Below are 27,964 nucleotides of genomic sequence, written 5' to 3'. Positions count from 1 at the left end.
GTGATGCCTCTCAATACGGTCTGGGGGCTGTGCTGAGTCATAGGGAACCGGATGGGTCGGAAAAGCCCATCTCTTTCTATTCCCGTACGTTGTCGCCCACAGAGCGCAACTATGCTCAAATTGATAAAGAGGCACTGGCTATTGTGTCCGGAATCAAAAGGTTCTATGATTATTTGTACGGTCGCCATTTCTCCATTGAAACGGACCACAAACCACTGTTAGGGTTGTTCAACCCAAACAAACAAACGCCACAAATTCTCTCCCCCAGAATGTTGCGTTGGTCAATATTCCTGAATGGGTTCCAGTACACCTTGACCCATGTGCCGGGGAAACAGTTGTGCCATGCTGATGCGCTGAGTCGATTGCCCCTTCCTGGCGGGAGCAATGAGGATCCTGCTCCGGCGGAGCACATTATGATGCTAGAAACACTTCCGGGGGCTCCTGTAACAGCTACGGATATAGCTGAGAAAACTAGGAAAGATGCTGTTCTCTCCCGTGTGCTCACTTGGGTGGGGAGGGGGTGGCCAGGTGGTCCGCATGAAGAAAAATTCAGGCCTTATGCAACAAGGCAGCACGAATTGTCCATGCATAAGGGTTGTCTCCTATGGGGAGATAGGGTGATAATCCCAGCACCACTGAGAAACAGGGTTCTTGAGACGCTTCACATGGGACACCCGGGAATGGTCAGGATGAAGTCGCTAGCCCGATGTTATGTGTGGTGGCCTGGAATGGACCAGAACATAGAACAATGGGTACGAACATGCAAGGCATGCCAAGAGGTGCGGCCAGAAGTGGCCAGAGCACCAGTCCACTGGTGGGAGCAGTCCAGGACTCCCTGGAGCCGGCTGCACATAGATTTTGCTGGGCCATTCCAAGGGAAGGTCTTTTTGGTTATCGTTGATGCATATTCCAAATGGTTAGAAGTGGCGATGGTCCCTAGCATGGCATCAGCTGCCGTAATCAAGGTGTTGAGGCAGCTGTTTGCTACCCACGGGTTACCTGAGACCATTGTATCAGATAATGGGGCAGCTTTTGTATCCCAAGAATTCAGGGCATTCTTGGCTGATAACTTTATAAGAGGGGTCACATCCGCGCCCTTTCACCCATCCTCCAATGGGCAGGCTGAGCGCATGGTAAGAACAGCCAAAGAATCCATTGCGCGCTTAATGGAGGGTAACTGGTCGGCTCGCATTGCGCGAATGTTATTTTTGCAGCATGCGACGCCGTGTACTGCGACGGGCAAGTCGCCAGCCGAGCTGCTCTTAGGTAGAAGACTGGTAACGGTGCTGGATTATGTCCACCCAGATAAAATGCCAAACCGTAATTCAAGAGCAACCCCCCAGGCTGAGACTGACACAACAAGGTATCTCGCCCCTGAAGATCTGGTCTGGGTGAGGAACTATTCACGAGGTCCGCGGTGGGTGGCCGGTGTGATCACCCGGGCTAGTGGACCTGTGTCCTATTATGTGACCTTGGAAAATGGGCAAGTTTGGAAGAGACATATAGATCAGCTGAGGCGCCGGGCGCTCAGCAGGGAGGAGTCAGATAATTCATCCCTGGCTAATGACGCACAGCTGCAAGACCAGAGTGAAAATGGTCCAGAGGTACAGTCACCAGGGGCTTCAGCAAATGAACCAGGGTCTGCTAGTCCTCATGATGACAAGGTACAGGTCGGGGACCCTGAGATGTCTGGGACTCCATCTGTTCCTGATGAAACCCCTATAGCAGCCCCTCCACCACAGGTAACACCCAATCCAGAACCTGCAACACCTGTTGTCAGGAGATCAGGTAGAAGTTGTAGGACCCCACAGTACCTGAGGGATTACGTCTGCTGTGCTCACTAGGGGGGGAGGGGTGTTGTGTATTGAGTCAAAGGATTTTATATCTGTATTATTATTGTCTGTATTTGCATTAGGATAAAGTAACTGCCTTTTGGTTCCAGAGGGTACAGCTACTATTGGTTCATTTAAGCTGCTGTATTTGGATCCTCTGTCTTATTGGTTTCCTCCAAAAGGCAGCACTGTGATTGCTTGATATTGTTCCCTCCAAAATGTATCCCTTCCTAGCTAGTTCCCTGTCCCTATAAATGTAGCTTTCCTCTCCTCAGTCTTCAGTCTTGTTCACTTTAATAAAGAGCTGTTACTAGAGAACTGTCTCCAGCATGTTTTGTCAAGAGAGCTGAAATCACAAACCCCACGTCACAACAATCCCCACTCAGTCCCATTATCCAAATATTTTAATTCTATCTTTATTATTATGGGGAGTTAGGTCAAACCCTCCAAATGTCCTTATCTTTCAGGGACATCCCTGATTTAGAGAAGCCATCCCGGTTTCTGATTTGATCCCGGAATGCCCCGCTTTTCCTTAGGAAATCCCTAAGGATCACCATTGGATAAATGTTGTAGTGTATGGAGTTAAAAAGGTAAAGGGACCCCTGACCATTAGGTCCAGTCGTGACCGACTCTGGGGTTGCGCGCTCATCTCGCATTATTGGCCGAGGGAGCCGGCGTATAGCTTCCAGGTCATGTGGCCAGCATGACAAAGCCGCTTCTGGCAAACCAGAGCAGCACATGGAAATGCCGTTTACCTTCCCGCTGTAGCGGTTCCTATTTATCTACTTGCATTTTTGACGTGCTTTCGAACTGCTAGGTTGGCAGAGTGTATGGAGTTATCCAACCCCTAAGCCATCTGAAGGCAATCCTGTATAGGGAAGGTTTTTTTAAAAAATGTTTTACTGTGTTTTTATATATGTTGGAAGCAGCCCAGTGTGACTGGGGCAACCCGGTAAGATGTGTGGGGTATAAATAGTAAAATTATCATTATGGAATGGGACAAAGCTATTTTCGTCGGAGAAATGTTGGAGGGTATGTTAGGGGAGGCATAGTACCTCTGGTGAGGGACAAGTCGTGCTTCTTCTGGGGTAATCTGTCCACCTTTGGTCCCCACCCCGCACTCAGTTCTCACCTGCCTGTGGCTCCTAGAAACCATTGGCATGCGACAGTAGCCACATCCTGGGAATGGCTTCAAGTAGCTGGCTAAACCACGTACAGTCATACCTCGGGTTGCGAATGTGATCCGTGCAGGAGGCACGTTCGCAATCCGCAGCGCCACGTCTGGGCACGCATGACGCGCTTCTGCACATGTCATTTTGTGTTTCTGCGCAGGTGCGAGCGCCGAAACCCATAAGTAACGCATTCCGCTACTTCCGGGTTTGGCACAGCCCGCAGCCCGCAGCAGTCGTAACCCGAAGTATGACTGTAATGGTAGCCAATGGGTCTCAAACCCTCAGCGACTTAGGGATTTCCCCTGAATGCGAAGACAGACTCTGGCGGATTGAGCAGATGAGACCAAGAGTGGGTCCAATGGTAAGAAAATGCTGAGAAGTACACAGCTCTGGAGTCTCTAAGACGGTTGAATGGCGCCTTGTACACCTCTTTCCGGCAACTCCTTCATCCAAGCTGATGCCAAACCCATTGCTCTGCTTTCCTTTGGACCCCCATCAGCAAGGCCAGGACAGGGGTCTGGGCAATCTAGGACCTCCATACGCACTGCCAAGGCTTGCACCCAGGAAAGGTCACTTTGGTGCTGCTATGCAGCGGCTTCAGGTCACCCGCGGAGGCGCACTCCATTGACTCTCAAGACAGACAGATGCCAACAATATTCGTTAGAAAATTATCAGTGATAAATGAATAGCATCATAGGCAATTATCAGAAGGGCTGATTTTGAAATCCACTCTTTCCAGACCCCTGTGGTTAGAAGAAAGTAAAGGATTAAGTAAATCATCTCAGAATAATTTAGTTTATGAGAAATGTCTTTAGGTGACAGGTGAAAATGCTCCTCTTCAGTTAGGCCTTGGGCTGATTAACACCTATATCCTTTTAAATGTGTTTGTGGGAAGGGGGGAGTTGTTCTTTTGTTTTGAGTCTTCTTTTTATTATGTATTTTGTGTTTTTATTTTGCACTTTTATGCCCAGAGATCTTCGCGTGGAGGGTGGTATACAAATCTACTGAATAAATGCTGTTGCTGCTATTTATTTATTAAATTTGTGTACATAATAACATAATCGAGCTCTGCAGTTGTAGGATAATATATATTTTTTGAGTTTAAAACGGAAGAAAAGGGCGGGAATCAAACGGAACCCGCAAGTGTTACTTGCGGGTATCTGAAGAAGTGTGCATGCACACGAAAGCTCATACCAAAATAAAAACTTAGTTGGTCTTTAAGGTGCTACTGAAGGAATTTTTTTATTTTCCTTAATTTAGATATACAGTATGTACTATTCCACACCCACAAAAAAATAATCGCGGAAGCGTGCGTGTCTATCATTTCGCAAGTTTACGGTTGCTCAAGGAAGGGCGCCTCATTGGCGTGGAAGGAGCGGGAAGGCGGGGCCACAGCAGTTCCCGCCCACCCCGGCAGCGACCCGTGGCTGCTGGGCGCTGAGGCGGCGGCGAGGCCTGGCCCTTGCCATGGTTCCCGTTCTCCCCGGCCTGTATCTGAGCGGCGCCGGTGGCGGCTTCCCGGATGGCGCGTCGGCCTCCGCGCTGCTGCTGGTGGACTCGGAGCCGCCCGAGGCCTCGGCGGCAGCGGGGCTGGAAGCGGTGCTGCACGTGCAGGCCCTGGACCAGCCCGAGGCCGACCTGCTGAGCCACTTGGACGCCTGCGCCTCCTTCATCAGCCGCGCGCGGGAGCGGGGAGGGGCCGCCGTGGTGCGATGGTGAGAGCGCGGCAGACGGGCAGGAGAACAGTCAGAATTTATTATTATTATTATTATTATTATTATTATTATTATTATTATTATTATTATTATTATTATTATTTTGCAGACTGACAGGAGAACAACAACAACTATTATTATTATTAATAATAATAATATAGCGCTGCAGACTGACAGGAGAACAACAACAATTATTATTATTAATATAGCGCTGCGGACTGGCAGTGAAACAGTAAGAATTATTATTATTATTAGAGCACTGCAGACTGGCAGTGGAACAATAATAATTATTATTAGTGCACAGCAGGAGAACAACAACAACAACAACAATTGTTGTTGTTATTATTATTATTAGAGCGCTGCAGACTGGCAGTGGAACAATAATATTTATTTATTTATTACAAGCATCATATAATAATTATATAAGAAAACAATATAATATAGCAATTATTATAACAAGCAGCACTAGGGCCTGGTTTCTGCCCTCAATTGTGTGTGTGTGTGTGTGTGTGTGTAAAAACCCAGAGACATTTTGACATTGTTCTGCCACATTTTGTTGTGAAAGGCAACTGCCCATCTTTCCTTTTCAGCCGAGAAATACTTTTTACTTCTTCTCTCCCTAATGCTGAGAAGTGCTTTTTACTTTTTCTGTGTCTCATGTTCCAATTGAAATAAATAAATAAATAAATGAATAAAATTATGCAACATTTCAATGTGGCCATCCTCACTTGACATCAAGGACGCTGCCACAAGCAGGTTGGATATTGGCCAGATATATCTATCTATAAATCAGGGTGGTAATAAGAGCTGTCCAACAGATATTGGGAGAAATAAAGGGGTGCTTTTTTGGTTTTTATTTTTTATTTTTAGCACAGCCTGCGATCGGATACCTCCATGTCCAGCCAGAAGCCAAAGTACCGGAAAAGACGGGGTTTCTCTGGCCTTTTTTCTAACTCGGATCTTATTACGTGTGACCTAGACATGCTGGTGCTCAAACACAGATAACATTGAATCTTCAGTTTCTTCTGTCTCTCAGGGTATTAAAAAGAAAAAAAAAACACCTCCTCCAGGAGAATCCGGAAATCACCTATACAGGCAATGAGACACGACTGCAATGTGCTCCCCCCCCCCCCGGCAAATCCTTCCCTAGCATTAACTTTTGGCTGAACTTTCACTGTCTAATTTACCTTGTGCCCCGATGTGCTCCCAAATCTCAGCATGTCCCAACTCTTAGCCTGCACAGAAGGCGGAGCAGTCAAATAAATTTTTGTTGCTTCGTTGATTACGTGTGTATGCAATTTCCTTTCTGTGTTCTTTTTGATGAAGCTTGACAAAAGCCACAGCAGGCTCCATCTGGGACAGTCACTTGCCCTTCTGTGTGAGAGACAGGGTGCAGGGTGTGTGTGTGGGGTGTGTGTGCAAGATGCCTGTTTGAAGATGGCCACTATCACCTGCAATTTTTGTCTGTTCTTGTACACTTCCTCTTTTTTAAAAAGTGGCACCCTGCTTTTCTAGCCAATAATCAACAAAACATCATAGCCCTACCCTAAGATGTAGAATGTGTCTCCCACTTTCTCCATCAAGTCTCTCCCCCCCTTTCCTTATTTCTGGTTTTGTGTACTGATTATACCAGACACTGCTGACAAATGACAGGAGATGGCCACTGTCAGGGCCGGTGCTAGGGTTTTTTGCGCCCTAGGCGAGATCACCTTCTGGCGCCCCCCCCCCTAAAATAAAATAAAATAGAAAATAAAAATAGAAAAATAGAAAATAGAAAATAGAAAAAATAAAAATAGAAAATAGAAAAAATAAAAATAAAAAGTAGAAAAAAAAAATAAATAGGAAAAAAGTAGAAAAAATAAAAATAAAAATAAAAACAGCTGAGAGGCGCGGGGAGGTGGTCCCAGGCTCCTGCTCGCCTCCGGAGCTTCGCGCGGGGAGCGCGAGCCTGGGGCCGCCTCCACTGCGCCTGTCAGCTGTAGAGCGGCCTGAAGGGGGTGGGGGGGCAGGCGGGCAGGCTGGCCAGCGCCCCTTCCATTCTGGCGCCCTAGGCAGCTCCCTAGGTCGCCTGAATGGCCGCGCCGGCCCTGGCCACTGTTAGAAATGTTTGGCTATATGGGTGTTGGTCAAATGGAGCAGGACCCTTATGCTCTTACTTTTGTTTAGGAAGTGCCAGGGCATAGCTGCCAAGTTTTCCCTTTTCTCGCGAGGAAGCCTATTCAGCATAAGGGAAAATCCCTTAAAAAAAGGGATAACTTGGCAGCTATGTGCCAGGGGTGTGTGTGTGTGTGTGTGAATCATTGTCTGTACAGGATTTCCACCACACTGTTGCCATCTGTTTGTTTGTTAGGACAAGAGCAGGATAATTTTCAGGGAGGTCATGTCTTTCAGGTGGGTGGGGTTGGCAGCAGGTAATGAGGGGTATTGTGAAACTAGAGTACAAAATACATTGTGCATCAAAATACACCAAGAGCATCTGGGGAAGACTTGAGGCTCTGACTCTTGAGTATAGTATTTCTAAGGGAAAAGCTATTGATACACAAGTATATCTTCCAAAGTTGTCGTGAGAAATGTGTGTGCAGTGCTCTATTCCCTGAGTACAAGTGTATTGTAAGAAAGATGTTCTCTAGGGGGAAATGCAGTTTGAAGGGAATGAAGAATCTGGTTATTTGTGTCGTCCCCCCCCCCCATTTTTTGTTGTGTGTGACCATATTTTATTGGGTGTCTCCTTGTTTTGTTTTGTTTTCAGTCAAGCTGGAGTCAGCCGGAGTGTTGCTGTCGTGACTGCCTATTTAATGAAAGCCAATAACCTCCCTTTTGAAGAGGCCTATGCCTTTGTTCAGGCCATCAAACCAGATGCCAAGTGCGTTTTTATTTGATAAAAAATTGTTTTTCTTCCTTGTGAAGATTGGAATGTAGTCAGAAGGCTTTCTCCCCCTTTGTTCCAGAATGAATGAAGGCTTCGAGTGGCAACTGAAACTCTATGAAAAAATGGGATGTGAAGTCAATGTAACCAGTCCTGTTTACAAACAGTATCGTTTGCAAAAGGTGACAGAGAAATATCCTGGTAAGGAAATAGAAGTGCTTTTCTAATCTCTTAACATTGGGCTAGAAATGGCTACATACAAATTCAGCTATTCACACTGGAACTGAACTTGCTTTATTGAACTCTACTTGAATTGTGCCCCCCCCCCAATGTTCTTCCACCTTGGGTAATAACAAAACTGTAATAAATAGCACTCTTTTTCAAAACATGAGTTGTATTATAGATAGATTAGTAAGCTTGAATTCTTAAAGCATGGATACGCGTTACTGACTACTTTTGGAAATCACCCCGACCCCTGTCTTCGAGCCTTGGTACATTGAATACTTGCCATGTAAGAGCAGCTCCACCTCTCATTTTCCTGCTCATTTCCCAACCTCTAGTAAAAATTAGCTTCTGAGAAGAATTAAAAAAAGACAAACAGTGCAGTTATAAAGTCAAACAGCAACTTCTTTGCTGTATACCTAGCTGTCCATACTTTAGCTTTTTCTACCTGCTAGTGTTGAATTCTTCAGAATCTTCAGCAGCTGGAGCTGTTGCTTGACAGGGGAGTGTAATTTGGAGCCACATTCCCAGTGAAGGGGAAATAATTCCCACAGTTCAGCTTTGTGTCCCATGGATGCAGGAGTCCACAATCTTAAGTTTGGGTTTGGTAGCTGGAAATTATTTCTAGTAGCCAGTGGGAATATATCTAAAGTATCCCTGAACACATGCCGAGTGTTTTTCTCTTTCCACTATATGAGTGCAATCTGTCCTCCAAATAAAATTGCTGTGCTACATGACAGCGTCCCTGCATGTCTCTAAACGAAACACTTCCCCCCACCTCTATAGTACAGCATATACTTAACTAAGGAACACAGACACCCCCTTCCCAAAATCAAATCTAGGTATTTCAAAATTCCCATCCAGTAGCATCTCTATTCTGGGCACTTCACTCCCCCAGTTGGTTCTGAGGAAGTTGGTGCAACAAATCTTTTTCCTCTGTCTGATGTGGGACATGGGGTGAGAGAGGCCAGCTGGAAGTGTACTCAGATGCAAAAGGCAGTTGTTAGGAGCCCAGGGGTTTGCGATCTTCTGAGGAAACTTGCAGAAGCAGGATCTGCCAGTAGGTAGGCTGCAAAAAGCCTCCAGCCTTGCTATACTATGAATAATCTAGCACACCTAAACTTGATCTCATTCGTGCAAGAGCAGAAATCAGTTTTCAGCAATCTTCCCTCCAGAAGAATCCACTCCAGGTTTTCTTTTGGCACATGCCAGCTTCATTTCTCTGTAACAGCCCTGTTTTGCGCCCCCCCCCTCTATTACTCTGGATGAAATCCATCTGTAAGCCACGCAACTTACAGCCATCTCTGTCCCCTGGGCAGTGCTCAGCAAGATAAAACACCTTGTGAGTGGCATGCTCGTGAGTGGTTTTCTTTCAGGCTACATGGTTGAGTTTCCTTGCTGTGCTGGAGTTCAAGTCATTTAGAAATTAGGTAAAGTAAATGGAGTTTTTGATTGCTAGTTGTAAAAACGTTCTAATTTCAGACTTTACTGATTACTAGTCTGTCTTAAGGTGTTTGTGTGTAAAAGCCTTAAGCTTTCTGATTAGCGCAGGGTAGGCAACCTAAGGCCCAGGGGCTGCATGCCTCCCAATCACCACCTTAATCCGGCCCACAGACGGTCCGGGAATCAGCGTGTTTTTACATGAGTAGAATGTGTCCTTTTATTTAAAATGCATCTCTGGGTTATTTGTGGGGCATAGGAATTCGTTCACTTCCCCCCCCCCAAAATATAGTCCGGCCCACCACATGTTCTGAGGGATGGTGGACCGGCCCACGGCTGAAAAAGGTTGCTGACCCCTGGATTAGTGTAACAGTTTTGGGCTACAGTCTCATGTATGCCCTCTCCCTTTTCAAGGCAAGTTATACAAATGCCTCCTTTTCAATTTTTTATTTTGTAATCAGACCTTTTGTGTGTACTAAATCTCAACAGTCTAAATTATGCGGAAGCACATTCACATTTTTATGTCCCTATGAATGAGGCTGATATGTGTAATTCTTTCTTTTCTTTTCACATTATCAAGCTGCATAAGGGAACAGTTGAGGCAAGTCTCAATGGGATCCTTGGTTTAGAATTTTGTTATCGTTTTCAGGTTGGACTAAATCAAATATGAAAACCCAAAGAATGGGCTTTGCTTGCAGTAAGAATAATAAAGTTTCTCCTCCTCCTCCTCCTCTCTCTCTCTCTTGGTCTCCTATCTTGCTCTCAGGACTGGGTGTTTTGTGCTACAAAAGAACTTAGGCACATGCACAGTGTTTGTGAAGCATTTTTCACAATGTAAAGGCTAAAGATCAAGCAGTCCATGTTATGTAAGATATAAAGCTGGTTGGAATTGCAGAAGTATGGATCCTCCACTTTCTAGTGCCTCTGCTCAGTGAAGAAAGAGAGGATCCTGTAAGCATATTTTATAAAACACAGTGTTTCAACCGGAATAGTATAATCTGTTAAAACTAGCTTTTGAGCTTCACAAAACTCTTCCTCAAGCTGGATGCTAAAAAGGCTAATAACATCAAACAGAGTTAAAGGTTTGTGTGAGGGGAAACGCTGTGCAGGTAGGAAGCTGGGTGGAAGCCCCATTTGCAACACATGACAGTCTTCAGATGGTGCTTCCAGAAGTTATTCACAAATTTACCTAGAGATTTGCTAATAAAAAGACTGCAACATTTCCCCTTCTGCTTGGCAGAGACTTGTGAGCTGTAATTAATAATAATATTTATTAGCTATTTATATAGTATATTGCTAAATATGACACTTTACAAGGAGGTATCTGCCCCAAGTGGCTTACTTACAGCCTAGGAATATATTACAGTACAGTGGTACACAATTGGTTCCGGAAGTCTGTACTTAAACTGAAGTGTACTTAACCTGAAGCGAACTTTCCCATTGAAAGTAATGGAAAGTGGATTAATCCGTTCCAGACGGGTCCGCGGAGTACTTAAACTGAATATTCTCAAACCAAAGTGTACTTAAACCGAGGTATGACTGTACTATGTGCTCAGTCTTTTTTTCATCATCAGCATGCCTCTTTGCTCCTGGTGCTTCACATGAGGAGCGGCAGTACAAAGCATGGGGCTTTCTCAGGCACAGCAAAGGAGGCACACGGTGGCATGAACCAGCAAACCTCCCTTCTTAGATTTAGACATGTTCTCATTACCACAAGCAACAAAGACATAGCCGCAAATGTCTTGCTTTGCATCTGATTCCCTTTTGCGCACGGCCAGCATAAGAACACACTTCAGTTCTTTCCAACAAGTTAGGAACTGCCACCCCAGTTTTGTAATGGACTTAGACACAGCTCAAGGTTAAGCTGAGCTTAGGCTCCCTCTTCTGTTTTCCACATGGAACTCAGCTTTGCCTGTAAGTCAGGCATGGCCAAACTTGGCTCTTCAACTGTTTTGGGACTACAATTCCCATCATCCATGGCCACTGATCCTGTTAGCTAGGGATGATGGGAGTTGTAGTCCCAAAACAGCTGGAGGGCCAAGTTTGGCCATGCTTGCTGTAAGTCATCTCATTACTGCTCCATGGCAAGAAACTTTAAAGTATCCTACTGTCAATCAAAAGCGATGCTACCTTTTGTTACGGGAAAGCTCTTCCTCTTCAATGCCAGATTTGCAACCTTGCTGTCTTTTCTTTTAGGTATCCCCTCCTTCCTAAGAGCAGAATCTTTAAATTCTTCCCCCAAAGGATTGAATTGTTCACCCAGTCCATTTGCAGTGTCTGTGGGATCCTCCAGGATGGATTGTTCTTGCCCTAGCTAGTAGCTCCCCCTTCCTATCTCCTCTGCTTGACTCCTTTCTTTTTGTCTGTTTGTGTTCGTTATTTTTCTCAGATCTAGTCAGGAAGTTAAAGGGAACGCACAGGCTTATGCTCCCCTTTTAAGGCACTGTCGCGGTCACCCTGACCTGTGCAGCACCCCTGGATGTTTTACGGTCTATTGATGACTGCGCCGACGACAAAACAAATATCTGCTGTCACTTAATAAGCACTTCAGACCAGGATAGTGTGAAAGTAAAAATATGTTGCTTTATTGTTCGTACATAAGCATAATGGTTTCAGTATTTGTCTTAAGAATGTTCCAAATAACAGATGTTTCCTATACCGGCCTATTACCTCTGATTTATAACTATTACCGGCCTATTACCGCTAACGACAACTAAATGTATTTGTACATAAGCACACAAACTCTCTATCCTGACTGATTATAACCACCATCTATGCTTCACCTCAATGTTTAAAACCAGCTCTCTCTCTCTACCAACAACCAACCGACTAACTCCAACCGACTACCTCAACCAACTGACTACCAACTCCCTCCCTGACTCCAGGGGTGGGGTTTTTATACTCTGCCAGAGCCCACCCCCTTGGGTTCTAACAGTTCTATTTGGATTAACTCTTAGTAACCTGGCTTAACTTTAGGCCGATCGCCACAGGCACACTTTCTGCTTTTCCCCATTTGGGGCAGGGGGTTCAAGGAAAACCTATGTTGCTTGCTTGGGTATTGCGCCATGTGGGTCTTGGAGGATCTTTGGAATCCTTGCCTACATTGCAGCCTTTTCCCCTGGTTGTCCCCAGATAAAAAAATTGTATCCTGTTATCTGAGAGTTGTCTGACCACCCAAAAATTTGTACTTGGCCACTCCAAGAACCCCAGACTCTTGAATAACACTGAATCTTGGGATATTCACTCTTCCTTTGGAACAGGTAATTGGCACTTCAGCTCTTGCATTTCTCTCTTCCTTGCTCTCTCTCTCCTGATCTTGCTCTTCTTTCTACCCTCGGGTGGACCAAACTTGCACCATTCACATTTCAAGCTTTCATTCACCCCCTGCCCCAGGCCTCCATTGCAGCCTGCAAGATCCCTAGTGCCCCTTCCCTTCCCCTAAAACGCAATAGTAATACTTTCCACTTTCATCTCTCTCCATAGAAACCAGTGTGTTTAGATGTAATGTATGATCAGGGGACACATGTAGGCAGCAGAGGAAAAGGATGGAAACTGAGGTGCAGTAATAGGGGAAAGAACATGCAACATGTGGTTTTGGGCCCAGTTGGTCGTGCCAAAGGTTTCACAGAAAATGTGGCTTTTTAGGGTGGATTTGAAGAAAGCAAGAGAGTGGGAGTATCACAGGCATTTTGAGAGGCAGCTCTAGGCCAGGCATAGGCAAACTCAGCCCTCCAGATGTTTTGGGACTACAACTCCCATCATCCCTAGCTAGCAGGACCAGTGGTCAGGGATGATGGGAGTTGTAGTTCCAAAACATCTGGAGGGCTGAGTTTGCCTATGCCTGCTCTAGGCATTTGGCAGTAATGGAGAATGAGTGATCTAAAGGAGCCGAAGACTTCCCCCTCCCCAAGCTCCTTTGGGAGGAAGGGAGGGATATAGATTCAATAAACAAACTAAAACGAGACCTTGGGGCAACTGGTGGTGAAGTGAAGAAGTAGTCATGCCAGTGGTGTAGTGGTTGAGAGCGGTAGACTCCTAATCTGGGGAACCGGGTTCGTGTATCCGCTCCTCCACATGCAGCTGCTGGGTGACCTTGGGCTAGTCAGACTTCTTTGAAGTCTCTCAGCCCCACCCACCTCACAGGGTGTCTGTTGTGGGGGAGGAGGGGAAAGGAGATTGTTAGCCGCTTTGAGACTCCTTCAGGTAGTGATAAAGCGGGATATCAAATCCAAACTCTTCTTCTTCTTCATGCATTTGAATGCATCTGGATAGAAGAGTGGAGATGTAAGGGGAAAGTCTATTGATGGTTTTGAAGGCAAGGATGCAGGATCCAGGAGTGGATAGGAAGCAGGTGTAGGGCTTTCATAGATTACTGCCAGAGAAAGAGGGAGAGCTATATAAGTACTGGCTTTGATAGTTTCAAAAAGAGTGTGATGGTTTCTGCTTTTCCCCCTAGCAAGCAGATCATTTGCACCAAGCACTAACTTAAATTATTTACAGCGAGCTTCCTGAATAATCTACTAAAGATATTGCAAATAGGCTTCCACTATGCCCTTTATCACCAGCATATTTCTCCTACCCCTTTTGTTTAACATCCAGCCTGCTCAAGAATTCCATGAAATGCAAAAGTTAGTGTACTGCTTTGAGACTTTGACGTGAATATAATAAAGGTACCACGGCACCTTGAACTTCTTGGAGGAAAAGCGGGCTATAAATTAATTAAATAAGTGAAGTAGATTCTGTTGCTTTTGTTTCAAAAAAATAATAATGGATCAACATAGCTGATAGCATATTTACCGTATGTGAAATTGGTTTTTGCAATGATCTCATAAAGTGAGAATAAATGCACATCTTGAGTATAGGCTTTTTTAATGAAGGAAGGAGTTCACCGTAGGTAGTTTCAACCGCATTAGCTTCTTTATGGTACTTATTGGGACAAAAGCTATTTTCTTTTGTTAAAAGTAGATTTTGTTGAAAATTTTGCTTAAGGATAATACTGTATATAAATGCAGTAAACCAATACAAGCTTTTAATGTTTAATGATTACTGTCTGCAAGTTTATAAATGCACCGTTGCTTCTTCTTTTCAGAGCTACGAAATCTGCCGCTAGATGTCTTTGCAGTTGATCCAAACACTGTACAGGAAACTCCAAGCACTGAGGTTCTGTACAGGTGTAGAAAGTGCAGGTACGGGGCTCCACAAATATATTTATTAGTTTTGCATACTACTCTGTCCTGTGACTTACAGCAGTTATTTTCAAATAGTAACACTTCTGTCCCCATGGATCTGGTCTGGGGAGCCAAAAAAGTGTCCTTTCTTGATTTACTCAGTTCACACAAATAAATGTAGTATTTGTGCTGCCTGATAAATGTTGTGATACAAGGGTCCTCGCCAAGGCTGTGTTTTGGCAAGCTTTTAGTAAAACCATATTTCTCTGGAAGTTTAGTTCTGCACATTTATTGTGTGGAAAAATATATCTCTTTTGACTTGTAGGGCACCTTATTCTGACAGGTAAAACTGACCATGTTCTTGCAAATTGTGCAAGATGTGGTAAACTTGTTTTTGTGAATGGATGTAAAATTGAAGAAGATTGGAAGGTGATTTACTATTCTGCTGAACCAGAAAAAGGGGTGCAGATAAAAAAACTAGAATCAGGCAGAAAGGTCCCCACCTAATCATCTCTGCAATAAGCTAGGTTTCTATGCATTGTGGGTTCTGCCCCCTCCCCTGCATGAGGAAAGCATTCCATCATTCAGTTTCTATGTGCAGTTTGAAGTGACACTGTCCCAATGCAGATTTACCCCTTTGCCTGCTTTTATGACAACTAGCTCAGTGTCCCAGATATACAGCAGCAAATAGATTATCTATAAATAATACTTGAAAAATGGAGATGCTGTGGTCATAATGTGTAAGGAAAGGGAAAGAGGTATGATTCCAGATGTCAGAAGCCCAGCGCTAAGGTTCTGTAGCAGAGTGAGAAAACAATTTGGTTTTAATTAACCCTCATGGGCAATATATAATATAAAGTAGAAGGAAACAGTGCTATAAAAGTTTTGGAACTTAATGCAGCAGCAGAGGGAGCTTTCTGAAGGAGCCGTGGTGATTTGGTGTCTAGTTAGACTGCACAGCCATGAGGTCTGCCTTGCTGGAGGTGAGAGTAGAAGTGTCAACTGAGATAACCTGCAGCTCTTAGCAGCTCATGTCCTTTGGCAATGGTCCCTGGTTACTGCTGAGAGGCAGTGGAATGCCTGCCAATTGCTTGATTTGGAGAGAACTCTGCAGATGGTGGCAGGAGAGACCCAATCCTTCCTTTCCCCCCTTGTAGCAGCCCTTGTTATCTTGCAGGCAAACTGATAGCAGCTACATGAGAATTGGGTGTTGGATGTGTATTTACTTAAGTGACCCATTGAACAAAGATCTGGAGCCGATCTGAACGCAATCTGATTGCACATGCCAACTTTAGTGGTCTTTGTGTCTGACCCGATTACAAGTTTGTTTGCTGGCCGACTAAGATGTCATCTTGGCCCGTTGTCCTGATCCCCTGGCCTGCCTGGCAGTAAGTCAGTGTGCCAAATCCAAGTTCAAAATCCGAGGGTCAATCAGCACAAGCAACACCCAGAGTCAGAAATCCAAAGTCCAAAGGTCAGGAAAAGAGGTTCAGGGTTAAGCCTGAAGTTCTGCAGTTAGGATACAGTCCAGCATCAAACCCAAAGTGCAGTCCTGTGCAGGTCCAAGAGCACTCAAGTCAAGGTCCCTCAACATGGGCAGTTGAACAGCTTTGCTGCCTTATTATACTATACATGCTGATTGCAGCATTTGGGCTTGATGAGAGGCATGTGACCCTCACGTGCTCCCAGCCTCCTCCAGCTGAGGAATCATACACTTCCTCCCAGAACTAGTGAGCCCCACTCGGCCAGCTAGGGAGCTGGGCTGTGGGCCCTTGCCTGCCTCAGCCTTCTGGAGCACCCTAACTGCTGCTCCCTAAACATCAGAGCCTGCCGTGTACATAGACACAGTGGGGTCCTCTGGTGATGGGTCCTGTTGCTCTGGTTCCTGTTCACCGATCCCCATCACCTCCTGAGTACTTCCTGCACCAACATCTCCTTCCCCATCCCCAGCTTGCCCTGGATTGTCCAGGTCCTGGCCACACCTTTCACTTGAATCCTCTTTCTCCTCCCTGTAGTCCTGACAATTCAGAGCATCTATTGGGACTGGCCTAGCAACATTCCCACACCTGTATAGGTGATGACTATTTCAGGTGCATCCAGTTGACATGTGGTCACTGATGTGCAGGTCCTTTTGGATCTGGAAGAAGGCAGAACAGGGCAGGGCGCTCAGCCGATGGGTGTAGGGACCGGGGATGGAACCCCTGCGCAAAATGGTTGCTGCCTGAATATGTAATAGGGTTGTGGTATAGGATGTGGTGCCTTCTGGTGTTGGTGTGCTAAGTGTGCATTAGTTTAAAAAATGCAAGAAAAATGAAGATCCAATTCTAAACTATTGTTGTAGGCCTACCCAGTAGTCTTGGCCGCAAGTGACCACCTGGGTTAATTTATTGCAGGTTGCTTGCAAATGCCTTATCCTTTGACCATATTGGAGATACATGGGAATTCCAAGTAGGCTTCAGCAGTCAGATCAGGAGAGCTGCCTACGTAACCAAAATAACATCTTTAGAAGAATGGAAGAAGGATTTCATCCTAAATTAATGTATGGATTAAAGAACTTATGAATGTGGCAATATGAAAACCTGTTACATACGAAAGAATGTGTTTGCTTTATGATTAGGAACTCCCACAATGAATTTTTCTGTTGACTCCATACTATTTACTCACGGTTTCTTCCTCATATCTTATTGATGTGAAGGATAGTTTAGATACAGTATATTTTTGCTTTTGATTATATGTTTCTTTCATTTCATATGCTTTAATGAACAAAGATGACATTGCTTTCAGATGTCTTTCCAAGTCATTCTGTTACCTTTGTTTCTGGAGGACAGGCGCCTGCTCTTTCGAAGTTCAAGCATTTTGTCTCATGATGAAGGCAAGGGACCTGCCACTTTTGCTCATAAGAGGCTTTCGAGACCTGCCCCTTTTCACTGTGATGACCAGTCTAGGTGTACTTCTTACTTCATTGAGCCCATGCAGTGGATGGAACCTGCACTCTTAGGAGTGATGGATGGACAGGTGAGGGGAAGCAATTACAGTTTGAATCTTTGGAAATCTTCAACTAGTTAGCTAAGAAAATGGCAGCAAAGCAAGTAGTGAGCTGAAGGGGAACCTGAGCAAATACATTGGAACCTCGGTTGTTGAACACTTCAGAAGTGAAACGTTTCAACTTTTGAACGCCAACAACCTGGAAGTGAATGCTTCTGTTTTTGAATACGCCTCGGAAGTCAAAGGGCTTCCGAGGCGTGTTTCTCTATTTTCTCAATGAATTTTGCCGACCAGCAATCGCGCCTCGGTTGTCGAACGTTTTGGAAGTCAAGCGGTCTTACGGGACGGATTACGTTTGACAACCAAGGTTCCACTGTATTGAAAAATGCAATAGAGTTGAGAAAATGATGGGCTTTGGGGGGGGGGTTATAGGGCCCATAGATACTTCTCTGCATGTGTGAGTGTGCATTGTTTGCAGGAAGAGAGAGGTTGGGTAACAGAACTTCAGTTGCTGAGTAATGTGGCCAGAGGAGGCCAGATTTTATGTTGATTTGAACGAACCAGTCAAATCTTTAAAAGTTGGAGATCCATAGCGATGGTTAGTTTTGAAGTTTATCTTTTCCTGTACTCAGAGATGAAATGGAGCGTTAAGTGACTCATTTGTCTTGTTCTCTTGCAGCTTCTGTGCCCAAAATGTACATCAAAGCTGGGCTCCTTCCATTGGCAAGGTGAGCAATGTTCGTGCGGCCATTGGGTGACCCCTGCCTTCCAAATTCACAAGAGCCGTGTGGATGAAGTAAAAGGACTGCTGCCCATGAGTAATCTGCAGACTGTAAAAAGGTGAACTTGGTTTGTACTTCCGCAGTCCAGTCAGTGGCCTCGTTCCTGTATAGTGCTCCCTATGGGTTTACAGCAAGTCATACGTACGACAGCAGCAGTTGAACTCCACGTTGAGTGTTTCCAGAAAAGTCATTTTGTACTAGAATACCTAGACTTCATGTGTCATTTAAAAAAAAGGAAAAAAGAAAGAGGGAGCAGGCCCTAGGGGTAAGCCAGAGCTGGGGGCAAGATTAGGACCGTGGCATGTGGTAATTAACCATTCTCTCTGCATCACAGTTCTGATAAAAATCTCACCTCCCTACTCTTCCTGTAGGCTATGGTCCTGACTTTTATCAGCCTCCCCCATCCCCATGCCTACGGTTTCTTCGAAACAAAACCAAGATGTGTGCAATGCAATTTGTTGTTTGTCCCTAGCTCTTTCACTTGTTTTGTCAAGAAATTTTCCGAAATGTTCTGCATCCAGAGGGTTTTCATAAACAAACCCGCTTGGTTTTAGTGTCCAAATGACTATTAAGGAAAAGTAATTAGGGAGACTCTGCAGCTGTTAGATTGTTATAAAATAGCATTCTGAAATTTGATAGTTTTGGTGCGAAATATGATTGGATGTTTGGGAATACAGAACAGGAAGAGTACTACTCACGATGATGCAGGCGTGCCAGCCACTGGATGCCTGATGTCTAATTATCACTTTAAACTGGATTATAACTTGGAAAAGGACTATCAGAAAAATCGCTTTGTGAGTGTCTCTGGTGACTGTTGCGTTGATTTATCAGCAATAAGTTATATGCTATCCTACATCATGAGGGTTTCTAACAATCTGTTGTGAAATGGATCCAAATTACAGGTAGTCAGCATTTGCTGAATCACTTGACTGACAAAGATTAGTCTTGGTTTCTAGGTCATTTACTGAAAGGGCTTGTAATCTTCTTCCAACAAGGTATTACGTGCTGTATGCAAATTGCATTTTGAAATTAAAAAAAATTCTGAAAACTTGGTGTGTGAGTTAATGGTAGGGGAGGGGAATTGGCAGGTTGTTACATTACAGAGATGCTCAGTTGTCGAAGATAATTAAGTATAATAATAATATAATAATAATTTATTATTTATACCCCACCCATCTGGCCGGGTTCCCCCAGCCACTCTGGGCGGCTTCCAACAAAACATTAAAATACAGAAATCCATCAAACATTAAAAGCTTCCTGTCGCGGTCACCCTGACCTGCGCAGCACCCCCGGACGTTTTACGGTCTATTGATGATGCACCAACGACAAAGTAAATAACCGCTGTCACTTATTAATCACTTCAGACCAGGATATTCTGCAATTAAAAATATGTTGTTTTATTGTTGGTACATAAGCGTAATGGTTTCAGTATTTGTCTTAAGATTGTTACAAATAACAGATGTTTCCTATACCGGCCTATTACCGCTAAAGAAACTAAATGTATCTGTAAATAAACACACAAACTCTTTATCCTGACTGATTAATAACCCACACCATCTATGCCTCACCTCAATATTAAACCAGCTCTATCTCTTCTAACAACCAACTGAGTACTTCTCCAACTGACTACCAACTCACAAACCACCTCACGAACTCTGACTACCTGACTCCAGGGGTGGGGTTTTTATACTCTGCCAGAGCCCACCCCCTTGGGTTCTAACAGTTCTATTTGGATTAACCCTTAGTAACCTGGCTTACCTTTAGGCTGATCGCCACACTTCCCTAAACAGGGCTGCCATAGCACTGCCTGCAGATCTAAAGCAAGATGACAAATACTAAATACGCTTTTGCAGTATATTTTCAATGTTAGGGAGTTTATAAGGGCTGGACTGCTCACCTCAACTGATAGGGGACTTGCAACTTGCACATCTTGGAAGTACAAGTATTTGTTGTTAAATATATGCACATTGCCTACTTTATGTATGTTTCATCCTTTTCCATGGGACACGGTATTGCTTAATTCCCCTTGAGCAATTGGTTCCAAATATATTTCCATGTTTCCTTATTTTGCATATTCTGGTTTTTTAAAAAAAACAAAAGCTGATATTTTAAAACAAAAGCTGAGATTCTTGTGAAATAGATTTTAGAAATGAAAGGTGACACAAATTAGGCCTAGGCATTGGACAGCCATAAAATTGGAAGGGTCGGTTGGTAAAACTCTGAGATTGAAGGAGTTAACGCCGACAATTCCCATAATCCCTGACCACTAGTTCCTGCTAGCTAGGGATCATGGGATCTGTAGGCCAAAAACATCTGGAGGGCCAAGGTTGAGGAAGCCTGATTTAGTGGATGGGTATGGTTTTTTTTTTTTTTTTTAGTGTATGGATGTTTAGTGAGGCAGACACTAGTTCAGGTAATACATTTGTCCAAAGGTTAGAAAGAGGCAAATTTGTAAGATTATAGCAGGTCTTTCTTGGCTCAGAAATATACAGTATTTGGGTTAACACAGAACACTTAAGCAAGCTAGAAATGTGTCTGGATAAAATGGTGGCCCCTCTCTCCATCACTAGAAGAGTTGCGTGTAGAATTCTGTAGCTGATGATAAGGGATTAAGATCAGGACTGAATGTAATTAGATTAATTAAGAATTTGGAAGCAGGAAGAAATGAAAACTTTGCACCCTGAAATCCACCACATGGGAAGCCACAGAAAATGTACAATTGGCTTTATAATCGATACATACAGTGGTACCTCGACTTCCGAAGGTTTCGACTTCCGAAGTCCACTAACCCGGAAGTATTTTCACCGTGTGTGTGTTGTGCGCATGCGCAAAATGGACGCTTCGACTTCCGAAGAGCGCCGCGGAACAGATCGCCTTCGTAAGTCGAGGCACCACTGTATTTGAATATGAATTGTAACTTGAAACTGAAAAAATGTGGCCGTTATTGGATTTTAGTAATCGAAAATTGATAAAAATTATTTACAAAAAATAAAGAAGAGTTGTGTGTAACATGAAAGCCCATTTACAAATTAAGAAACAGAAAGGGAAACATTGAGGTTTGACCTGCGTTGGCATAGTAGAACTTTGCAAAATGCTGCAGCACACCTCATCCTGGTGTAAGAAGCTGTACCATCAAAACCAAACTCTGCTATAATCTGTTTTTGCTTTCACTGTTCTTGAGAAGTGCACTGAAGGAAAAGTTCAGGCTCCATGGCTTGTGCTGTGGTTAAGACACACCTGTGTTGCTCAGGGGAGCTAAAAGGCTTCCAGCTCTTGAACTTTGACCACGGCTATGAAATGATCATAGCCTCTTGGGCTTGGGGGGGATTTTTCAAGGTACCGTACTATTCCCCATGCGTGTCCAAAAATGATAAACCTGGGCCTCTTGCACAGTGATGTGTATAATAGTGCAAGAATAAATCCACTGTTTGTGCTATTGAAGTTTCTGACTGCTATATAGTTCAGACAACGCACAGAGAACTAGAAATTCTTACATTGTTACAGTAGCGATAAATTGCCGGTCCAATAAAACATTCACTGATTAGTAATCAAATAACATTCAGTATTCCCAACAAAGTGCCTTGTAATTGTGCTAGACATCTGGAAATTTTTTTATTCTCTCACCAGGAAATTACTGTGTCCTACACATTTTATTGCATTTGCTGTATGTTTTCTTGATGTAAGTTTGCTGGCTCATTCTTGAGAGATGCTTCTTCATTTATGGTGCTCAACTATCCCAATACAGTGCATGTCCTACATTGCCGATTGCAGCCCTCGGCTCCTTTGGGAGAAAGGATGGGATATAAGTTTAATTAATAATATTGTTTATTCAGAAGTAGTCTCGCCAGGTTCAGTGGGATTTACTCCAAGTAATCATTTGTCAAGGGATGGGTGGCGCTGTGGTCTAAACCACTGAGCCTAGGGCTTGCCGATCAGCAGTTTGAATCCCTGCGACGGGTTGAGCTCCCGTTGCTCGATCCCTGCTCCTGCCAACCTAGCATTTCGAAAGCACGTCAAAAGTGCAAGTAGATAAATAGGGAAGGTAAACGGTGTTTCCGTGTGCTGCTCTGGTTTTGCCAGAAGTGGCTTAGTCATGCTGGACACATGACCCGGAAAAACTGCGAACAAACGTCGGCTCCCTCGGCCAGTAAAGCGAGATGAGCGTAGCAACCCCAGAGTCGTCTGCAACTGGACCTAATGGTCAGGGGTCCCTTTACCTTTACCTGTAATCATGTGTAGGATTGAGGAGCGATTTTTTGCAAACCAGCTAGCTTCAAGATTTCTCGACTGCAGCTTTTTCAAGGTTTCGTTTAATTTGTTCTTACGAGTTGATGAAAACAACTGTTTAAAAGCATTTTGGGTTAAACGAAGTCAAATAGTAATAGAAAGCTGAATAAGTTGTCAGCAACGATTAGCTTTACGTTTTAAATGCTAATTGTTTTGAGCTGTGTTGAAATGGATTTATGCATTGTTGAATAAAAAGTGACATCTAGAGGTGGTTCGTATTACTGCACTTTTTGGTTTGGTTGATAATGGTTCTTAGTAAATTCTACTGTTTACGTTTGTCAAATAAAGCTGTACAAAATATAGTTGCCTATTATGTTCACTTTGTGGTTTTCCCATCCATTCATTATAAATTACTGGACAGATTTCTTAACCTAGGACGATTAATTTAAGGTCAGTAGAATAGCCTGGCTGGATCAGAAAAGTATAGCTATTTAGTCTGCAATTACAATCCTTTGTTTTTCCTTTTTTTTGGAAAATGCAGGAAATGTTGCTGCCAACCATGTTGTCCTTATATGTTTCCCCCATTCTTTTTCCTGTTCTATGTTGGAAGTTCATTTGTTGCAATTTACTCGCTAAAAACGAATAGGGCTGCAGTGGAATGCATGGAGGCATTGCTCACGCAAGTGTTGTTCTGCCTTCTGCACATTGACACCTGTGTGATGTTTCCAGAGGTTAGACCTGGGACCATGCTTGCACACTTACTCCTTCATGCAACTCTTCTGCTGCTGGAGCATGCATGCCATTGCTGTGCCATGACCCACAATAACCGTTTCGAAAAACTAAAAAATTGCTTTAGACAGTAAAAGACAAAAACAGTGGGTCTTTTATTAAAAGAATAGTAATTGTGCCCACACAGGTCTCTGGCCCATAGGCTTAGGTGATTTCCAGGCCATGCCCTCCCTTCTCGGGTAGCTCTTTTTGCCCCTGTCACTGGGCACTCAGCTCCCCACCCAACATACCACTGATTAGAGTGGATCAGCTGTCATGGACTGGCTGGACACAGGAATGGTGGGAGGCACCGCTGGGCATCCCCAAGGGAAGAAGGGCTCCCCAAGAGCCCAGAGAGTGGTAGTTGGATGATGATGAGTGATCAGAAGGAGACTTGGGAAGAGGAAGTGTCGGAAGCTGAAGTGGTAACAGGACTTAGTGAGCAGGAAGAGTCTGTGGCTGAGAGAAGTCCAAAATCAGAGGCAGAAGCAGAGGTGGGGACAAGAGGCAGAAATGAGTCTGGCTGGGGAAGACGTACGAGTGTCTGCCCCTCCTGCTGCAACCAGCTCCACTCCTCTGGTCTCCCAGGACCAGAAAAGCATGCATGAAGAGGGAGGAGCAGAGATAGGTGGGTTAGCAGAAGCTCAGATTGCTTGGAAAGTTTCCAGAGGAGGAGGGGATTAGGCAGCTGTGGGAAAGCTTCAGCCTGCACAATTGCCTCATAGGGGCAAGACCTACTGAGAAGAGCTTCTAGGCTCATTAGGTCTGGCTCCCCTGGTTTCTGCTAATAAAGAGTTAACTTCACATACTTGCGTGATTTATTGCTGGTTGGCTCCCTGACATCAACTGAGGTGGTGATTTTGTTCCCAGTTTCAGCATACGGGTTTAAATCTCCCTGCCCATTGAACCACAGTGGGGATGAAAACCAGGCCCTTCTCCATTTTTCAGCTGAACTGCACTGATTGAGGGTTTAGAAGGACCTGGTTTTTATCCTGATATTAGCACATTGTGTTAGAAAATAACCTCCCATTCCCCAGCTGATCTGCATGGATCACCTGAGGAGGGGACTTGACTGAGAAAGTGGCAGTACATGTGTGCAGTTGGGCAGATGGTTGCATAGGGAAATCAACCACAACATTTCTAGTGCTTTAGCTCATTGTGTGTGCAGATACATAACCCCATCCATTCAGTCCATTCCCTTATGCTGAATAGGCTTCCTCGTGAGAAAAGGGAAAACTTGGCAGCTATGATTCAGTCCTGTCTCTGACCTTCCAGCTGGCAATTCCAGAAACTCGTCCCCTCCTTTTTCCAGTAAGACTGATGTGTGAAGATAAACTACCGTCTTTCCCACATTTTAAGACACCGTCTTATCACTTTTTTTCCTCAAAAAAACACTGGGTGGCTTATTTTCAGGGAATGTCTTACCGGTATTTTTATTACATCAGGAGCAGTGCCCCTCTTGCTCCCTGTCTCCCTGCGGGGCAGGACTCTTGACTGAAAGAAAATGACGGGCAACAGCCACCACCAAGCTCCATGAGAGGGAGTCTGAGGGAAGGGAGGTGTGTGCATCGCTGGCCCAGCCCTCTCTCCCCGGCCCTGGGATGTTCGTGAGGGAGGGAAGGAGCTCCTCCGAAGGGCTGCTCTCTCTCTCTCCCCTCCCAGGTGGGGACTCACTTAATAGCAATCTGCTACACTGGAGCTTCTTAAATTTAAACCAGTACTGTATAATGGAATCTATCTGTGTGATGCAGTCGTAGCAGTAGCCTATACTAAAGCAAATAAGGATCTCTACCAGCCAGCCAACTGCCCAAGACTTAAGAGCGAAAGTTCCAACAATGTATCACTTTGTAGCACTGATAGCAAAGAGGCTACCGGCTGAGATACTGTACAAAACAAAGAAGCCAGCTGAGCAGCAATTAAGATGGTAAATGGTAGCAATTAAGTAGCAATTGAGCCAGCAGAAAGCGGGGTGAGATAATCTGCTGGTCCTAACAACCCGTCCGTGTTTCTCTTACCCACAAAATGTTAACTTTTGTGTAGGGTGTAGGGCAGTGTTTAGCAGCTCCTAAACAGCGAGAAGGGGAAAGTCCTTAATCCCCAAGGCAAGGACTGCGCCACCGGCAGCGATCCCGGTACCGGTACAAATCCTTAAAGGGGAAGCTCTACAGACAAGCAATGGAAAGAAAAAAGAATCCTCACTTTTTAAAAGGCTATTAAAAGGGGGAAAGGTGGGGGGAAGCGAGAGGTGGGCTGTGTGTGTGTGAGAGAGATAGAGAGAGAGAGAGAGGCGGGGGGGGGGGAGAGAGAGAGACGCGCACACAGAGTCTCTCCCTAAAGGGGAAGGCAGCGTCTTCAATCGCCCCTCTTTTTTCCCTCGTGCTTTCATCTTCTCCCCACCGCAAATGCCACTTTTCTCCTCTTCACCAAGCAAGCAGAGCTCACACAGCCTAGCTAAAAAAAAATATTTTGGAATCCTTTTACAGGTATTTTAAAAAATGCTTACAGAAACAGGAGGGGGAATCACGAGGCTGCAGGAACGGCTCTACGGTGCATTTTTACAAGCTTTTAAAAGAAATACGTGTCTTTGGAGCGACAGTAAAATGGGGAGAGATTTTTATGGGGGAGAGTTGGCTGGCGGGAGGGGGGAAGGGTCTATCACTATGTCTTATTTTCGGGTTATGGCTTATATCGCGCAACTGCTTAGAAATCCTGCTATGTCTTATATTATGGCTACGTCTTAAAAAGGGGGAAACACGGTAATTCTACAATTTTTTTCTACTTACACCTATTTACTGGGGATCAGCTAACAGGCCTCTCATCACCGGCCTCCCCTCTGGTGTCCTGTTGGCTCCCTTCCAATTTTTCGATAGTGACAAATTGCATGTTAGAAGATCAGCAATTTCACATTTAAACGGTTTAGGAGCTCCTACGTGGATGTAATCCAGGTCTACTGACTTGTTAATTTTTAGTTTGTCAGTTGACCCTACAGCTTACTCTTCTTGTTACATCCATATGTCTCTGCTTCTCAGATCTCCTACCTGGGGGGAAAGTAGGTTCTTCAGTCATGGCTTGCCCAACTTGTCCAAACGTTCCTCTATGAAGACCAATGGCAGAGAATTCATCTAGCTCTTTTGTAGTTTTACCTGTCCTCTCTTACCAATGCTGGTGGTGCTGTGGTCTAAACCACTGAGCCTCTTGGGCTTGCTGATCAGAAGGTTGGTAGTTCGAATCCCCGCGACAGAGTGAGCTCCCATTGCTCTGTCCCACCTCCTGCCAACCTAGCAAGTTCGAAAGCACGCCAGTGCAAATAGATAAATGGGTACTGCTGTGGCGGGAAGGTAAACAGTGTTTCCATGAGCTCTGGTTTCCATCACGGTCCTCCATTGCGCCAGAAGCGGTTTAGTCATGCTGGCCACATGACCCAGAAAGCTGTCTGTGGACAAATGCCAGCTCCCTCAGTGAAAGCGAGATGTGCGCTGCAACCCCATAATTGCTTTTGATGGACTTAACCGTCCAGGGATCCTTTACCTTTTACTTTACCTCTTAACGACCCTTCCTCTCCTTTGTTCTGTAACAGTCTCGCGGCTGATTTCCTGCTTCTGGTGTATTTAAAGAGGGTTGTGTTTTTTTACTTGTCCCACCCCTTCAGCAAAATTCTTGATTTGGATCCCTTACCTTCAGCTTGCATTGTTTTGCCAGGATTTGTGCTCTCCCTTTGTTCTCATTTGGGCAAGAAGACTTTTTAAAGTTCAAGGAAGCTTTCTTGCCTTTTATAGCTTCTTTGACTCAGCATGTGAACCTGAACCACACCAACATCTTCTTGGATGTCATGGTACCTTTTCTAATCCGTGGAATGCATTCTGTCTGGGCTTATAATATTGAGGCTTTAAAAACTGCCCGAGCACACTGGAGAGATTTAACCTCGACGCTCTCTTTTAACAAATCCTCTTTGTCCTTTAGAAGTTCCCTCTTGAAATCAAATGTGAGAGTGCTGGACTTCCTGGGCAAACGTTCCACTTGACACTCATAGGACGGTGGCTGCTGTTTCCGGTCAGTGCAACAACACTTACATCTTGCCCCAGGTTCTGGGCACCACTCAGGATTAAGCTCTGTGTTGGACCAAGGCACAGTCATTTATTGTATCAACAAATTTGGTCCGGACAGAAGCTTGCCCAGTTGATGGGAGGGTAGCTGAAATTGCCCATTATTACTACAACACACTTTTTTGGCCCTCTCCCTGCTGTCTTTCTACATGTCCATAATATATGGGCTATAAAGGTAAAGGGACCCCTGACCATTAGGCCCAGTCGTGACCGACTGGGGTTGCGGCGCTCATCTCGCGTTATTGGCCAAGGGAGCCGGCGTACGGCTTCCAGGTCATGTGGCCAGCATGACAAAGCCGCTTCTGGCAAACCAGAGCAGCACACGGAAGCGCCGTTTACCTTCCCACTGTAGCGGTATCTATCTACTTGCACTTTGACATGCTTTCGAACTGCTAGGTTGGCAGGAGCTGGGACCGAGCAACGGGAGCTCACCCCGTCGCAAGGATTCGAACCGCCAACCTTCTGATCGGCAAGCCCTAGGCTCAGTAGTTTAACCCACAGCGCCACCCGAGTCCCTATGGGCTATAGTATGCCGCAAAGACAGGCTCTGGCGGATTGAGTGGATTACACCAATACTGACCAACCAACAATCAAGAAGGTGATCTCTGCATGTGTTGTAGAGGGAAGTGAGGGGCAAATGGGGCTACCTGGGAAAGTAGCCCTTCTAGGAGAAAGAAAACACTG

The 27,964-nt window shown here is 44.8% G+C and overlaps 1 protein-coding gene across 2 annotated transcripts; it reads left to right on the top strand.

The window, feature by feature from the left end:
• Positions 1-4,404: 4,404 nt before the first annotated feature.
• On the top strand, positions 4,405-19,710 carry DUSP12 (dual specificity phosphatase 12). Of its 2 annotated transcripts, none has more exons than XM_035141218.3 (6): positions 4,405-4,719; positions 7,469-7,582; positions 7,668-7,786; positions 14,337-14,433; positions 17,244-17,430; positions 18,080-19,710. In XM_035141218.3, the coding sequence occupies exons 1-6, from the start codon at positions 4,472-4,474 to the stop codon at positions 18,242-18,244; spliced, it is 930 nt and encodes a 309-aa protein (XP_034997109.3). In that variant the 5' UTR covers positions 4,405-4,471; the 3' UTR covers positions 18,245-19,710. The 2 variants fall into 2 exon arrangements, with proteins under 2 accessions (XP_034997109.3, XP_088514452.1); XM_088658326.1 differs by having other exon boundaries at positions 17,239-17,430.
• The last annotated feature ends 8,254 nt before the right edge of the window (positions 19,711-27,964 follow it).

Source organism: Zootoca vivipara, chromosome 15 (genome assembly GCF_965207765.1).
Source record: "Zootoca vivipara chromosome 15, rZooViv2.hap1.1, whole genome shotgun sequence".
Classification (NCBI taxonomy): Eukaryota; Metazoa; Chordata; class Lepidosauria; order Squamata; family Lacertidae; genus Zootoca; species Zootoca vivipara.
The sequence above is the reverse complement of the archived record's forward strand: the minus strand, read 5'-3'. Positions and strand labels throughout refer to the sequence as shown.